The 15,015-nt window shown below is 39.5% G+C and overlaps 1 protein-coding gene across 3 annotated transcripts in view; it reads right to left on the bottom strand.

The window, feature by feature from the left end:
- The window catches only part of Dh31-R (Diuretic hormone 31 Receptor), a 35,605-nt gene that overhangs the window by 7,945 nt on the left and 12,645 nt on the right, over positions 1–15,015 (bottom strand). For all 3 annotated transcript variants that reach the window (XM_018106455.3, XM_089261280.1, XM_089261279.1), the window contains exons 2-5: positions 5,652–5,840; positions 5,456–5,566; positions 1,922–2,028; positions 1,763–1,854 (exon numbers count right to left, since the gene is read on the bottom strand). In XM_018106455.3, coding sequence (XP_017961944.2) covers positions 1,763–1,854; positions 1,922–2,028; positions 5,456–5,566; positions 5,652–5,814 — 473 coding nt within the window. In that variant the 5' untranslated portion in view covers positions 5,815–5,840. The remainder of the gene's footprint in view (positions 1–1,762; positions 1,855–1,921; positions 2,029–5,455; positions 5,567–5,651; positions 5,841–15,015) is intronic.

A 15,015-nucleotide genomic window follows, 5' to 3' on the forward strand; every position in this document is an offset into this window, starting at 1 on the left:
CATGTGCTTTGTGAGTTCCCTACAGAGCATTTCGTAGTCTGGTAATCTCAGTTGATGCAGTGTCCCCCGACATAGTCTTTCCCAGACATTATTACACACAAGAATTCGTTTAATTTCCATTTTTTTGTTGTATCCAAATATTGACATACATTTGGTAAAACACGTATTTGCATTTCACACGACTCTCATTGAAGAGATGGCCACAGAGTGGACTAACCAATGGGGCATATAAAATTTGTTTGGGATGTGAATGGAGTTTCAATGTTTCAGTGTCAGCATCGAGCGCACATGCTGTGAGCTTTCATTTCCCATTTTCCAGTTCGCATCTCAGTCGAGTTTCGATTCGTTGCGGCTGCATTTGTCGAATTTTGGCAGTTGGCCAAGAGCCGTGCTGCATATTAATGAAATCTTGTTGGAACTGGCGAATTAATGCATGCCATGCAAATTGGATACAGCTCACGGTGTGCACACAGGTTGTGTCCACATTTGGCCATATGTGACTGCAACGTCCGACGTTTCTAATGCAATAATATCCAAGACAGTTTTTACTAGCGCAGATAGATGAGTTAGATAAATGCTGGTCAGCTAGAAAAAGATTGGCTGGCAGGACTTGGCATTTTTGATGGGACTTAAGGCAGCATGCTGTCCAAGCCCTAACGGGATTACTGTCTGAATTATATAGGAGCTTAAGAGATTTTTTTCATTTCAGCTAAAGTTGCGACAGAAATGAAAATTTAAGAACATAGAAGAATATATATAATATATCTATTATTTGCATGAAACTTTAGAATATTTCTTATTTATTTAATTTTAAAAAATATTAAATTAAAATATATAAATAAAGTACTAAATTAAAATCTATAAAATTTAAAATCTGTTTAACGATACAATCAAACTTTTGTTTATTAAAATTCCAAATTAACATATACATATACATATATCGATTAAAGTATAAAAAAATGTTATGTGGAGTGTGAAAATTTTAATTTTAATTATCAATTAAACTAATTGAAATTCGCGAAATATTTGTGTGTCTGCGTTTAATTTTCACACTCAATTAATTTGCGCTTTTAATGTACTTTCACATTGGTATAGTTAAGAGCATAGTTAAACGAAATTCCTGGCACATTTGGTGGCACGTTTTATTAGCCCTTTGCACACAGTTGAAAACGCTTTAGCCAAAGGTTAGCTGTTTCAGTCTAACTCTCTCTCTCTCTCTCTCTCTCTCTATCTCTGTCAGGCTGCGTGTCTTTTTGTCTGAGCTGATAATAAACAAGCCAAGAGCACTAATTGTGCTGCAGACAAGTGGAAATTAATCGATATCCTGTTTGAAGAAGACACACAATTTAATACTCACTTGACGTACGACACAGCAGGCAATGAAAATGATAGAGAGCGAGCGACCGAGAGAGCGACAGTAGGTAAAGTTAGCTGCCGATGTGGAGGCCTTGGTAAGAAAGCAAATATTTTCTCATTTCCGACGTCAAGTGTGGCGGATTAAATGGGCGCACGAAAAGTGCAATGAACAGAGGCAGAGACAGAGACTGAGCCAGACACACACAGACACACACACCCACACATGTTGAGCTCTTTGGCAGTTGATTAGAGAAGCGTTTGCCTCATCTTTGTTTAACAATAAAATTTGGCGCCAAGCGCACCAGGGCCAAGACCATAACAACAACTGGCAAATGTGGCTCATTAGCCGTAAGTGCTTTTATACGGCAACTCAAGCACGAGTGTAGCTAAGCTTGGAGAGACTTACTTGAAGTAGCTCAGTATGCCCAACGATAGCAATATGGCCAGCAGCGAGATGCTGTAGCCCACCTCATAGATCAGGTTCACATTGTGATTGCGCTGCAAATGAAAATTTATATTAAATTTAAGCATAAATTTTCAATTTGAATTTCAATTTAAAACTTACCGCCAAATCGTCCAGATTTATGCAGGTGGTATAGTTCGACCAGGTTCGGTTGGTCAGCGGATGCTTGAACCACTCGCCATCATCGCCGCACTCCTTGTGCGCATATCCTGTGAATTGAAATTGAGTTTATCTAATATTATTTCCGGCTCATAATAAGCTTGCGCCAGAATAAACTAATTATAAATAATTGCAGCGCACACACAGAATGCACTCACTTGGCGCTTATTTCCCATAATATTTTCATTAGTTTTCCATTTATTTTGCATTTTGAGATTGCAGCTATAATGTGGATTGCGTATGCGCTATGTAAACAATTTAACCGCAGCCAATTGATTGCGGACAAATTAGCTATTGGCAGTGCTTGATGTAGATCAATAAATAATGCTGTAATATATTGGACGTATTTGATAGACTTGAAAATACTACTTAATTAGCAACATTTTGGTTTCCATAGAAACTTGAGCAGCTTGCGGTTCCTAAATAATTGCAATAAAAATAGGAAATTTGAATCTTAATAATAGCAAAAGTCCAACTAAAGTTGGTAAATTTCAATTGATCCTCTAAATGGTTTCCTTAAAAGTTTTTAAGTGCCTCAGGCATGTCGAATGCCTTGGCTCGACTGAGTTATGCAATTTTCGTGCCATTGTTAAATTGTTATCGAACTTGTTGAAAGCAATCGCACACACGCACACACACACACTCACACACAGAGGGAGTTGCCACAGCCGTAACAGGAGCAACTATTGTATTCTTGGTCAATGGAACAACACAAAGACGAGTTTCGAATGCCTTAACTGTTGGGAATTTCACAGGTGAAGTTCTGAAACGTTCGCTTTATCTATTTTACTCTATCTGTCTTGTTTTCGCTTTTTTTTGTGGTACCCTTTTTATACCCACTTGGCACGCAGCAACGAAAAAATCACGTATACGCTCTGTGTGGCAAATAAGCAGCATGACAGCCAGCCAACGAAAAAAGCAGCAGCATTTTTGTTGCTGTCGTTGCTTCTGCTGCTGCCATTTCTACTAGTGCCACAGCCACTGCCACTGCTAACCACATCCGACCAACGGAAGTGCCATAAAAGTTAATGACGGCGCACTGCAAAGCACATAATCTTGTACAATCTGGCGACCCCGAGGCGCTGCTGCTGCCGCTGCTGCCAAAGGCGTGCTGCTGGCCAAAACCGAGCCATAAGCCAAATGTGCTGTAAGCCACATTTGCTTACTGCAAACGCAACAGAGGCAACACCAACTCCCACCCTTTTTAGCCACTGAGTATGCTAGGCGCCATGTTATTTTTTTCTGTTCTTTTTGGCACAAACAACACACAAAAATGTCATTCAACTTTAGCTCAGACACGTGACAAAGCTGTTGCATGGGCGCTGTTTATGTGGCCTGCTGTCGCGTTACATGCTGAAAACTGACATGGCAGAGTCAAGTAATATGCCATAAATTGCCATAGAGAACTTGATTGTGATTACTTAATAGCGAGCGCTTAGTTTGACTACAAATATTGCAATTTATACGCTTTAGGAATGGGAAGAAGTCTTGGGATACAAATATTTAATAACATAGAATTAAAAGTGGAATAATTTTTAAATGTAATAACTTCTAGGAGTATTCCAGTCAAAGCTACCCGACTTGGAGTTACCCTAAACTTATACCCAAGTCTCTAAATCTGTTTTATACCTATCTACACTGCAGGGTATTTTCTAATTCCCTTAACTTCGTTGCTTTAATTTACCTTTTTTCTTTTTTTTCATAAATATTTAAAATTTATTCCAATTTTTATGTTGTTTTTGCCTAGCATAAACAATTTCATGCAGCTTTGAATAATTCATTATTATTGTATTAAAATTTTGCTGGCCGACAAAATCAGGCAACAAAAAAAAAAAAAAATAAATAAAATAAAAAACAGGAAAAAAGTTGGCCGCGAGCTAATAACAGGAAATTGCGCTTGGCTAATTCGTGAAGCTCTGCTCACATGTTGGCTATGATACGCCATTTTGTATCTATATAATTAAGTGGGTTCAAAGTTTGTGGCTTATGTTTTTGATAGCGTGAAATGTTTAACATTTTTGTTTTCCTGTTTTCTGTTTTCTGTTTGCGTTTACGTTTATTTATATCAAACGGCTGGGCTTGTTGTTGATGGGGGATTTAGTAATGTGAGTGTGTGGCAGACAAGATAATAGCTAAAGGCAATGATATGAGGTAGAAATTTATTAACCAAATGGATGGATAATTGAATTGGGGTTGATTGTTAAGGCCGGCCAAATAATTAGCTGTAAATTAAATTTTAATTTTAATGAATTTATTTGGGCTAAATAAAGTAAGCTGTCAAAGCCGAAAGAAAATTAATCTTAGATATATAATAAATAATAAAATAGATATATAAATAATTAAGATTATAAATTAAAAAATTACAATAATAAATATAAAAAATTTAAAATTATAATCAAATAAATAATAATAACAAGAAATGTTTTTTTTTTTTTTTTATATAATTCTTTTGATGTTCTGTATTCCTTTTAAATATTTTTCTTTACTTAAAATTTTCTGTCAATAAAATTGACATCTATGTATACTTGGAGATATTTTCATATATGTCTTAAAGCAATGTCTCTGCTAATAAATTGTTCTCTAATATTAATTCAGCTTTTTAAGTGGCACTTGTGTCATTTTCATGCGCTCAAGTTTTTTTTGGCATTTATTTGACTTTGTTTTGGATTTGGAGCTTTAGTTCGTATATTGTGCAAAAATAAAAAAAACTAAATAAAAAAGAAAACTTGACTTGAAAAACTTGTACAATTTACTTTTCGATACTTCAAAACTTGAACAATGCTTTATTATTTGCTGTTGTTATGGATTTTTTCTCTCTAATGAAAACATATTTCACAGCAAAACTTCAGTTATTGATTTCCAACCAAAAAAAAAGGAAATGGGAGTAGCTTTTGTGGCCTAAGAGCCACGAAGAAAAAAAAAAACAATTTAAGCAGCTGCTTTATGCACGAGTACACACGCACACACATGAGCGGCTTGGGTGTATGCGTGTGTATGCGTGTGCTTTATATATATTTAAGTCAGCGCTAAGAAGCAAATTGATTTGGTAGCATCTTTTAATAACAGATGAAAGATAAAACAGCTGCTTTACGGCAAAGTCAACAGCGGAAGCGGAAATGCGGCCTAAAAGACGCCTTCACATAGGGGAATGCGGCCAATTAGAATGCCAGGTGGAATTGGGCGATTTTTGGTTTGCGGCTTATTCAGGCATGTGCGCTTCAGATTGTGTGTGTGTGCGTGTGTGTGCCCTCATGTCTGCTGCTTGCTTGGCGCTCGCAGCCTTGCCTCAAGTGCCTGCCTCCCCTGGCAGTATTTCCGTTTCCGTTATAATACAGGGCCTGACATTTGCTTGCCTCCGCTCATTTGTACAATAAATTCATTGGAATATTTGATTTGCTGTCAAAATCAGCTACAGCTTAAGCTGGACCCCGGATGTTGACAAACAAACAAGTGCGTCAATAAAATAGCGTTACTTACGTGTCGGATCAAAGCCGGTGATGAAGCCCGGGCAGAGCTCATAGGCGGACTCGCCAGCGCGCGTGTCGGGCCAGCAGAGCCAGCCATCAAAAGTGCCCGCACAATGTGGACCTAAAGACGGATTACACAAATTGTATATAGAGTGTTGTGGTGGGTGTGGCATGTGGCATGCTGTTGTTGTTGTTGTTGTTGTTACCTGTTAGTGGATGGCTGCTATTCAAATGCGCGTTGCAGGCCGCACGCAGTGCATCAAAATCTGGTCCGCTTTCAGCAATGCTGTTGTAAGTGGAGCTGCTGCTGCTGCCGCTGTTGTTGTTGTTGCTGCTGCTGGTGCTGTTGTTGGCGCTCTGCTCAGCCATCGCTTAACAAAACAACAAAACGTATGCTGCAAAAGCGAGATTAAAAAGTGTTGCAATTAGTTTTTTGGGGTCGACTCGCGTTGGCTTTTAATATGTGGCCAAATATGTTTTGAGGGGGGCACGCGCTTAAATCTAGGCAAGGCTTTTAAAACTTTTCAATGAATGCGTGTATAGGAATGTTGTATATATACATATGTATGTATGTGTATATGTATTTATGTAAGCGTATGCGTCTGCTACTCGCGCTTCATTGCATGCAATCGCATATTTTTGTGTTTTACAGTTGGTTTGAGCCGCAATTTAATTGGTTTTGCGGCCAATTCGCTACGTATGCGGGCTGATGTTGTTGTTGTTGTAGCTGTTGCTGTGTACATGTGTGGGTGTATGTGTGCGCAATTTATTCATTTTGTTATTTTAATGCCTTTTCCTGAATTCAGCTGCGGGCAAACGCAATTTAATTCGAACGCCCAAAAGTATACAATTCATTTTTTATGCCCGCACTCGAGTTGTTTACAGCAAATACGCACAATAAATTAAATGTACATTAAAGCGGGATTTGAAGTGCTTAACCCGTTGACAGGAGGTGCTACGAAAAATGCTGTAAATCTTATTGATATATTAAGGAGAAAGACTGAGCTCAACTGTGAAGATGAAATTATTTCAGAAATATTTCCATTTCCATTGAATTCCTAATTGCATCAATTATTTAACAATTTTTATATTTTTCGAAATATTTTTACTGACCAAATTCCTCAGATTCAATTTCATTCCAATTGAAACAATGCTCAAATTTGTCGCACAGCAGACCTGGCATTCCATGCTGGCTAACACAGCTAAGCAAACATGGAAATAGCTATGTCACACAGACCATTGACCACACACGGATACACACACACACACACACATACACACGGCCAACTGTCGATAGGCAGCTGCAACTGCATTTGTGCGTTGTGCGTCGAGCCGGATGCGAGCCAAAGAGGAAGCCGAACCAAATAGTCCGAAACAAAGCGAAACTTTAGCCACAACAACAGTCAACAGACAGCTGAAAGCTAAAGCCCAGTTAACAGAGCACTGATTGCAGCGGGGAGGCGTGGCTGGGTGCCAGGCTGGCAGCTAAGGGCTGACGGCTCCTGTGCAACGGAGCAGCAATCAAGCGTGGCGGGACGATAGAATTAGGTTTGGAGTAGATGAGCTCCGTTGAACAAGTTCGAATTGAGCGCTATTTGTGCTAGCTGCGAAGTAAACTCACGCATACACACACACAAAAATGCACTCGCACACACACACTCACCTACACTTAATCTCATCGCTTGGGCAAATGGCAGTTCGCACTTAAAGCCACAGCGAGTGAATGCGCATTGAAATGAATTGTTGCAGGTGTTGAGGCAAAGGGATGAGGACAAAAGTGTTTAAGTCAGGCTAAAAGTGCTGCGTAATGGCGAAATGTGGCTGCACTTGGGCGGGCATAAAACGGGTAAATATTGTCAGGCAACAGCGGTTGATAAGGATAACGCATGTTTATATATTTATTATGCAGCGCAGCGCCAAAAGCTGAGCAGACAAATTTGTTTATTAACCGGCAAAAGCTATAAAACAGCTGCCAATTTGCAGTAATATAACAGAAAGAGACAGAGAGAGAAGGAGAGAGAAGGAGAGAGAAGGAGAGAGAAGGAGAGAGAGAGAGAGAAGGAGAGTGGAAGTGGGTCAGCAACAGCTTGGTAGCACTTAAATTTTACGAGTCCGAAGGCGACAAACTTGCCAAGCTGATAAGGCACTGTGTGGGAGGGGCGCGGCAAGTGCGGCTAGGTGAGAGCAATAAGCCAAAAACTTGAGCTATTGATAGAAGCAAACGTTAAATGCGTGCAAAAAATATCAAAGCACACTTTGCAGCATTTACTCTCAGTGAATTAGTGTGTGCGTGTGGGCGTGCCAACGCAACCAATGCTAATAAAAATATTTTTACGAGTGCGCACACACACACACATGCACATTGACAGAGGCCTGTGCACGCAAGGCAATAACAGAAATTAGCAATAAAAAATGCCTAGGCCGAAAGCGTGGCCCCGGCACTCATCAGCTGGCAAATTGCGTGTGGTGCAAGTGGGTACAACAACAACAACTTCAATAAAACAGGCAACCACATAAAATACGAAATGTACGAGCCAGCCAAAGAGCATCTATTTTGAGGTCTTCAGCCCAGTGAAAAACAATGTTCCAGTCGTAATTTTTTCCATTTTTACTTTTTACTTTTCTTTTTTTTTTTATGCTGCAACACGCATTAAGAGAGAATGGAAAACAAGAGGTAGCGAGGCGCATGAAATTTGTTTGGCTTTTGAACTGCATTTCGCTAGCTATCGAAGTGAGTTTTCATGACAGCTCCCGATGCTCGTTTCCGATCCACGCACACGTGACGTATGAGTAATGAAAAGATACACACACACACACGCGTACGACTCTGCTTGCTTTGATGACTCTCTGTGCGTGTGTATGTATGTGTGTGGGTGTGTGTATTTCAATTCGTTCGCTGTCAAAACTTTCAACATCTTTTGTATGGTTTATTGCACATCTTTCGAATAGTTTTTCCTCTTACTCTCAAATAAATCATTTTTATTTACAATTTATTAGGGCGTATATATCATAAAATCTCTATTCGGCTGTGCGCAAAAGCTTTTCCGCTGATTTATGCGGCTTCGCACAGCTGTGTGGGCGTGTGTGTATTAAGCAAATATTAGCGTATGCTTCTTCAAATAAACAATCGCTACTTAAAAGCAATTACAAAAAGCATTAATTTTAATTTCCTATGCAATAAACATAAAAATTGAGCAACCGCATGACCTTGCATATTGTATTAAAGCAAATAAATAGACTTTTTTCGGGCTGATGTGAATGTGTAGGAGCTGAGTACAAAAACATTCTTTGATAAACACAATGCAAAGTTTGTTTATTATTATTATTGTTATTTTTCTTTTTTATTGTGTGCGCCTGAATATTCAGTTTTTTTAAGCATTGTCAACAACGGGATTTGGGCTATGTAAAAATATTACAGCGTATCAATTGTACAGCAATGTTTGCACTTGGGGACATCTGTTATGCCAGAGTTTAACAATTCTGCATTGGATATAAAAACAAAGGGGGATTTGCCGCACAACTGTTGCAAAATGCATTTAAGGGCTTAAATCAACAAATATGCATTTGGTAAATTGAATGCAACAGGAGCAACAAATGCAAATCTCTTTTTTGACTTCACTCGACTCAATCTGCTGGCCATTGAATTTTCTGGCACAGATTTCAGTTGCTATTTTGTGCTGTCAGGCAGTCTGTAAACCGTATACCAAATGAAGATAAACTCCTGACTCATATATTACAGGACAACATGCAAATGCAAATCGAAAGCCATAAAGAATTATATCATTTTGAAACGAAAGGATTGCCAGTCAAATTGCAAAAATCAAGGCTCATCTCTTAATAGGCTCCAAGTTTAACCCGCAATCGCATATAGCGCACCCCGTTATACGAACATATTTGTTTGGCAATATTTTCTGTAAGTGAAGCGCATGATTATTAATCAAAACAGAAATTTCCATTTACATACGCAAAGTAAATAATAAACAACAGATATTTTATTGCTGTCGCACGCCCCGTCGATTCCCAAACAGAAGTCAAGCATATTTTGAGCGCGGCTTAAGTTTTGCATTTAAATTGAAACTCAATTTAAATACACATAAATCAAGGCAGAGCCGTAACCAAAATACTAAAAAATAATATTAAGCATACGCCACATTGAGCAGGCCAAAAAAAAAAAAAAAGGAAAAGGAAAAAGCCGCATTTAAGGTGCCGCTTATCAAGCCGCGTCGCTTTTCATATCTTAGAAGCCATATATCATAAAATACATCATCACAATGAAGCAGAAATTTCGTTAAACGTATGAATTTTCTGGTCGTCCCGACTGTCAGCTGTCATGCTAATGCAAAATATCTGAGAGAACTTGTCGCTGATTTATAGAGTACACGCCGCATAGTTGAAGACTTCAAGTGCACACAAAGTAGCTAATATATCAAATAAAATGCGAGCAGTAAATGCGAAGCAGTTCGAGCAGACTAAACGGAAATGCGCCACAGGATACATCATGTCCCTACACATATTTCGATAGATGTGTATGTATGTGTGTGTGTGTGTATACAGTTGTAGCTGTGTGTATTTGCAACATTCGTTTAGACCCCTCGATGTCACAGCATAATACATGCTCTTTATGTGTCCGGAGTGCGCTGCCAGGATTATGTCTGAAAGGACAGCTGGGCAAATAACTCGACCAACTTCAAGCACAACAACAACAAAGAAAACAGAAGAGCAGGAGCTGCAAAAACAACAATTGATACAAAATTACTGTTGCTGCTGTAGCATAACGCGCAGAGGTAATTTATTTATTTAGCACATGTTTTATTTTAGTCCCTCTCCAGTGGGGCCAGCCGCTCTCCCATGCAAGCCGGGGTTAAAAATCCAAATGGAATAATTTATAAAGCTCAGACAGGGTGCTTACGAGTTGCTTAACTTGCGTTAAAGGTCAAAATGTTTGCCTTTAAAACTGCAAGGGAAATGTTGGCTGAGTCGTTGCATTCTGCTTGTGGTTTGCTTTGTGCCACATTTCGCCTTTGTTGCACACGCTCGTTCGCTCTGTCACAATTTTCGTGTGGTGCCTTCTGCCTTCTGCCTGCTCATGCCTCTGCTATGTTACAAGAAAAAATTCCATGTACTACGTGCCTCAGCTCATTTTTTTCGCTTTTGCATGCGCTCGCCTTGTCAACAAAAAGTGCTGGGCATTGTTACGCATACGACGTGTGGTACACGTTGGTTAGGCCCCCCCGCAGGTTCATTGCTTCTCGCTTAACTAACCAGACAAGTTTTTGACTTGGGTTTGGGCATTCGGCTGTGGGCTGTGGGCTTTTCAAAATGAAATACGTGCCACACGTGTTAAATGCGGCTCTTTACACACGCTTTCTTATCCCGGGCAACAATTGCACAATTTGACAAAGACCTCAAAGTGTGGGAGCGTACGAAGACTACAAACACACACACACACACACACATACATACATATTTGCATATGTTGCCTTGTCAAAAGCTGTGGCAGCTCGTATGTAATGTGAGCTCTGTCTGCGCCTTCCTCTTCCTCTTCCTTTTCCTCTTCGCCTTCGCCTAAGCTGTTTGTTCTTTTAATTGTCATGCGGTTGTAAAGTCGAGCGTCCTTAAGTTGCTGATACACACACACACACACACACACACATACATATAGATATCGCTGAGGATATGCTTGAGCCTACATGACAGCCTGTTTGTGTCCTGCCCGGCATATCCTTTACAATGGCTTACAATCTTGCCAAGCAGCTGCAAATATTTTCGCACTTTCATTTCGGCAACTTTTCAAGCTGTAAAAGTTGGCAACTGCGCTTATGTTCTTTGATTTTAAACAACGTATTTTTATAGACTGTAGAAGGGGCGAGAGAGCAAGAAAACAGGAGATAGAAAGAGACAGAGAGAGAGATAGGGCTGTTTATTTTGTGTGAGGAATTGTTTTCTCTGGCTGCGTAGATAAAGTTAGAGCCTGTCAAAGCTGCGACAGCTTAACTTAAGCACAAAGAACTTGAGTACAAGCTTGTTAAGCGCGAATGCACAAGCAAAACAATTCGCATTCGCATTTTGAGCTCTTGATTGTTATTTTTTACGCCACTGGATTTGTGGGCATAACAAACGGAGCTTTATTATGCAAATAATGCAGATATACGCAACAAATAAGAAGCAAAGTATAGAAAATAGAACAAAAGTGAGAAACCAAAGAGAAGAGATCGGCTTCGGAACAGTTTACTAGGGAGAAGCGGGGAAAGAAGGGCAAAGACGCGAAGAGAAGAAAAGATATGGGACACGTGAGAGTATACAAGATGAAGAGAAGAGACCGAAGAGAAGAGATTAGAGAATAAAAAGTTTAGTGAATCCAGTGAAAAATTGTACAGATTGATTTTCATATTTTACGCCTAAGGAAAGAGAAGAGCAGGGCAGGATACCGAAGCCAATTCGAATAGCTTCTTTATAGTTACCGATTATAGTGTAGAGTAACTAGGTAAAGCGAGAAGAGCATAGAATAGTAGAGGACAGTAAAGCAGAGGGTATTTCAATAGTAATCGATGGATTTACATTATATTTTACTATACTATATAATAGTAATATTTTTCATTGCTTTTCTTCTTCTATAACATAATCTAAAATACTTTGAAATGCGTTCTTATAATCCCTATCGATCGGTTGATATACTTTTCGCCCAGCCCTCGCCTCAACAAATTTTGTCGATTCCCATTTGCGGCTATTCATTTGCATTTGGAATTTCTATAGAAACTCATTTAATATTGGATCAACAGAATTCATTCAATTTATGCTCTAGTCCAACTAATTGAGTTCCCTTCAAGGCCAAAATAATTTATTCTTAAAACGAAAGCGACACGCGCTGACACTTCCGATCTATGTCTAAATATTGTGGATAATTCATAATAATAACATTGTTATTTGTCTGATGCTGTCGCACAGCGAGAGATAAAGAGTGAGTGAGAGAGAGTCACAATTGAAGCTCGATCCCAATACCCAGCACACGCACTTTTCCGCCCATCAGCAATTTTCCGCACGTTTCGTTGAGTTTTGTTTAAAATGCTTTTACAATTGACTTGCCGCCACTTGTGGAAGGGTGTTGAATGGATGAGTGGGGCGGTGGCTGTTTGGTAGCTGCTGCTTTTGAGGCTTCAGCCACATTGACAGCTGCACTCAACCATACACACACAAACACACACAGAATTGAAGCGTTGACTTAAATTACTTTCAGCGCCTCATCTACAGATAAAGTGAAAGTCCTGACCCTGAACCTGAACCCCGCCAGCGCCCCCTCAACCCGTTTAATGCCAATGAAAGTCAATTTGATTTTCATAAGTATTTTCTTCTCTCAATTCATTTGGCTCGCAACAAATTTGGTTTTCTTTCTTGCCTTTTTAGACAATTGCTGCTCAATTCATATGGAAATATATTTTGCTGTTTATTGTCTCGCCTGCCGAGGAGCTGTGGAGGCTGGTGTGGCTCATTCTCTATTTGTGTATCTGCATAATCAAGTGTTATGGCCCCAAATGCTGTACAATAGTCGTGCCCAGGGCCGGCGGCTGCTGTCGTGCCCCATAATTCTCAACAACAATTTCCCTTGTCGCGCATTTGGCGACCTTTTCGGCCTAATTTTTCATGACTTTGTGCACAACAAGCAAAAGTTGAGCTCACAAAAAGTTTGCGCTGGACAATGGTTCGGCGTTTTTGTTTACTTGTTGCTGTTTGAACTTTGCTGGTCTGTTTGGATTTCTTTTATTGGCTTCTGTAAAATTCCTTAAATTTCAATTTCATTTGTGATTTATGACATTTTGATTTAGTTTAAATTACCGCGGCGTCGCACAAGACCCATTCAAGCTCCCGAGAAATTAAGGCTATATGCTGATTTCCTATATGAATAGCTATTGTGTATATACTTCAATTGACTCGGACTGTGCTTGAATAACTTTCTATTCAATATCAGCTTTTGTGAAGAAATAATAGATACAATGACAGGATGTGCAGGAAGTAAAGTAATTAAGGCAATGAAGAAAATTTATAGATTTTATTGATATTTATACGAGTCTTAGGAATGTGAAGAAATACTTTTAGAAAACCGAAACTAATTACAGAGTAAATGTAAATGCCCATCATTCTCACTCTCACTGCTTGATCACTAAATAATTATAAGTTATCAAATAGTTTGGGCTATTCTACGCTTAAAACAACACAAACTTTGGCTTAACATTAATTTCTCATGTAATTTTATTTTTGGAAGCTAGCGAACTTTTAATTAAAAGCCAAAAGTTGAAAACTTCAAAGTTGAAGTTAAGCCCGAGTGCAGTGAATAAAACTGCAGCTATAAAAGGCGACCAGGACCACAATGCTAATCAAAATCGATAATAATATGAGCGAGCGAGGGTCAAGTGCTCAGAGCAAGGCTTTAGAATTAATTGAATCCAATTATGCTGGCGACAGCAGCTGCGAGATACAAAAGTATCTTTATCTAGTCTTAGTTCCAGTTGAGCTCAACACGTGCTGCGTGTGCTGCATTCTTGTGCTGCAGAAGACTTTTACTTAAGCAGAACTTCAGAGGGCTCGAACTTTGGGTAAGTGTATTAAGAAGCTAGTAAGGCATACCAAATACAGCCGGCGGCGGGCTGCACGCGGCAGCTAATCAAGTTACGCTCATCGACGTAATTAATCTGGTTGTGTGAAGACTAATTCTTGCGTAGCGATACCCTGTAGAAAGGACAATGGAGACAAAGGGCGTATTCTGATGAAGTTAACTGAAGTTTATTTTATATCTAGTACTCATTGTTACAGCTCTTAATATCTATTACAGGGTATGCTATAGTTGAGCATACTAATATTTTTCCCAGTGCTATCTGCTCACATTTAATTAGAGACTGTGCTTGACAATAGCTACAACTATAGCAAAAAAATAAAAGCATGAAAGCATAAATCTGGACAGACAACTGACTGGAGCAGAGGTTGTGTATGTATGTGAGCGTGTGTGTTTGTGTGTGTGTGCTTGGGTATGTGTAACACAAATGTATCTGCCGGATACAATCGCCAGCTCATTACAAGGCGCGCGTATTCCTTTTTTTCGTTGGCTTGTGTCTCTTCAGGCTGTGTGTGTGTGTGTTGTTGCTGGCTTGTTTTGTGTGTGTTGTTATTGTTGTTTTTGTGTCTGCCCTAAACCAGTTGCTGTAGCCGTTGCCGTTGCTGTTGCTGTTGTTGTCCAGTGAGTGGAACGCATTATGTTGTGCCTGGGCATTTTGGCTTATCTGATTTGCCTTTTGTATGCTCTGGCCGCCGGCCAATTGAATTTGAGTCTCTGTTGTGCTTTGAACCTTTGCTGCTATCTGTAAGATACATTCTGATAATTCCGATTGCTCGCCTCGCTGCCAATTAAAATGACGTTCGCGATTTGCCTGAACGATTTGCCGCTATAGTCGTTATCCGCTGTTCCGGCTAATCCAATAAGCTTGGCCAAGTTATGTGCCATTAAACGGATTGCCAACTGTGCGAGTACAGCTGGAGGAATGTAAGACTAAGATGTGATCGACTAGAGGGATACCCTTTGAA

This window comes from Drosophila navojoa, chromosome 5 (genome assembly GCF_054131105.1).
Source record: "Drosophila navojoa isolate 15081-1374.11 chromosome 5, UAZ_NAV_1.0, whole genome shotgun sequence".
NCBI lineage: Eukaryota > Metazoa > Arthropoda > Insecta > Diptera > Drosophilidae > Drosophila > Drosophila navojoa.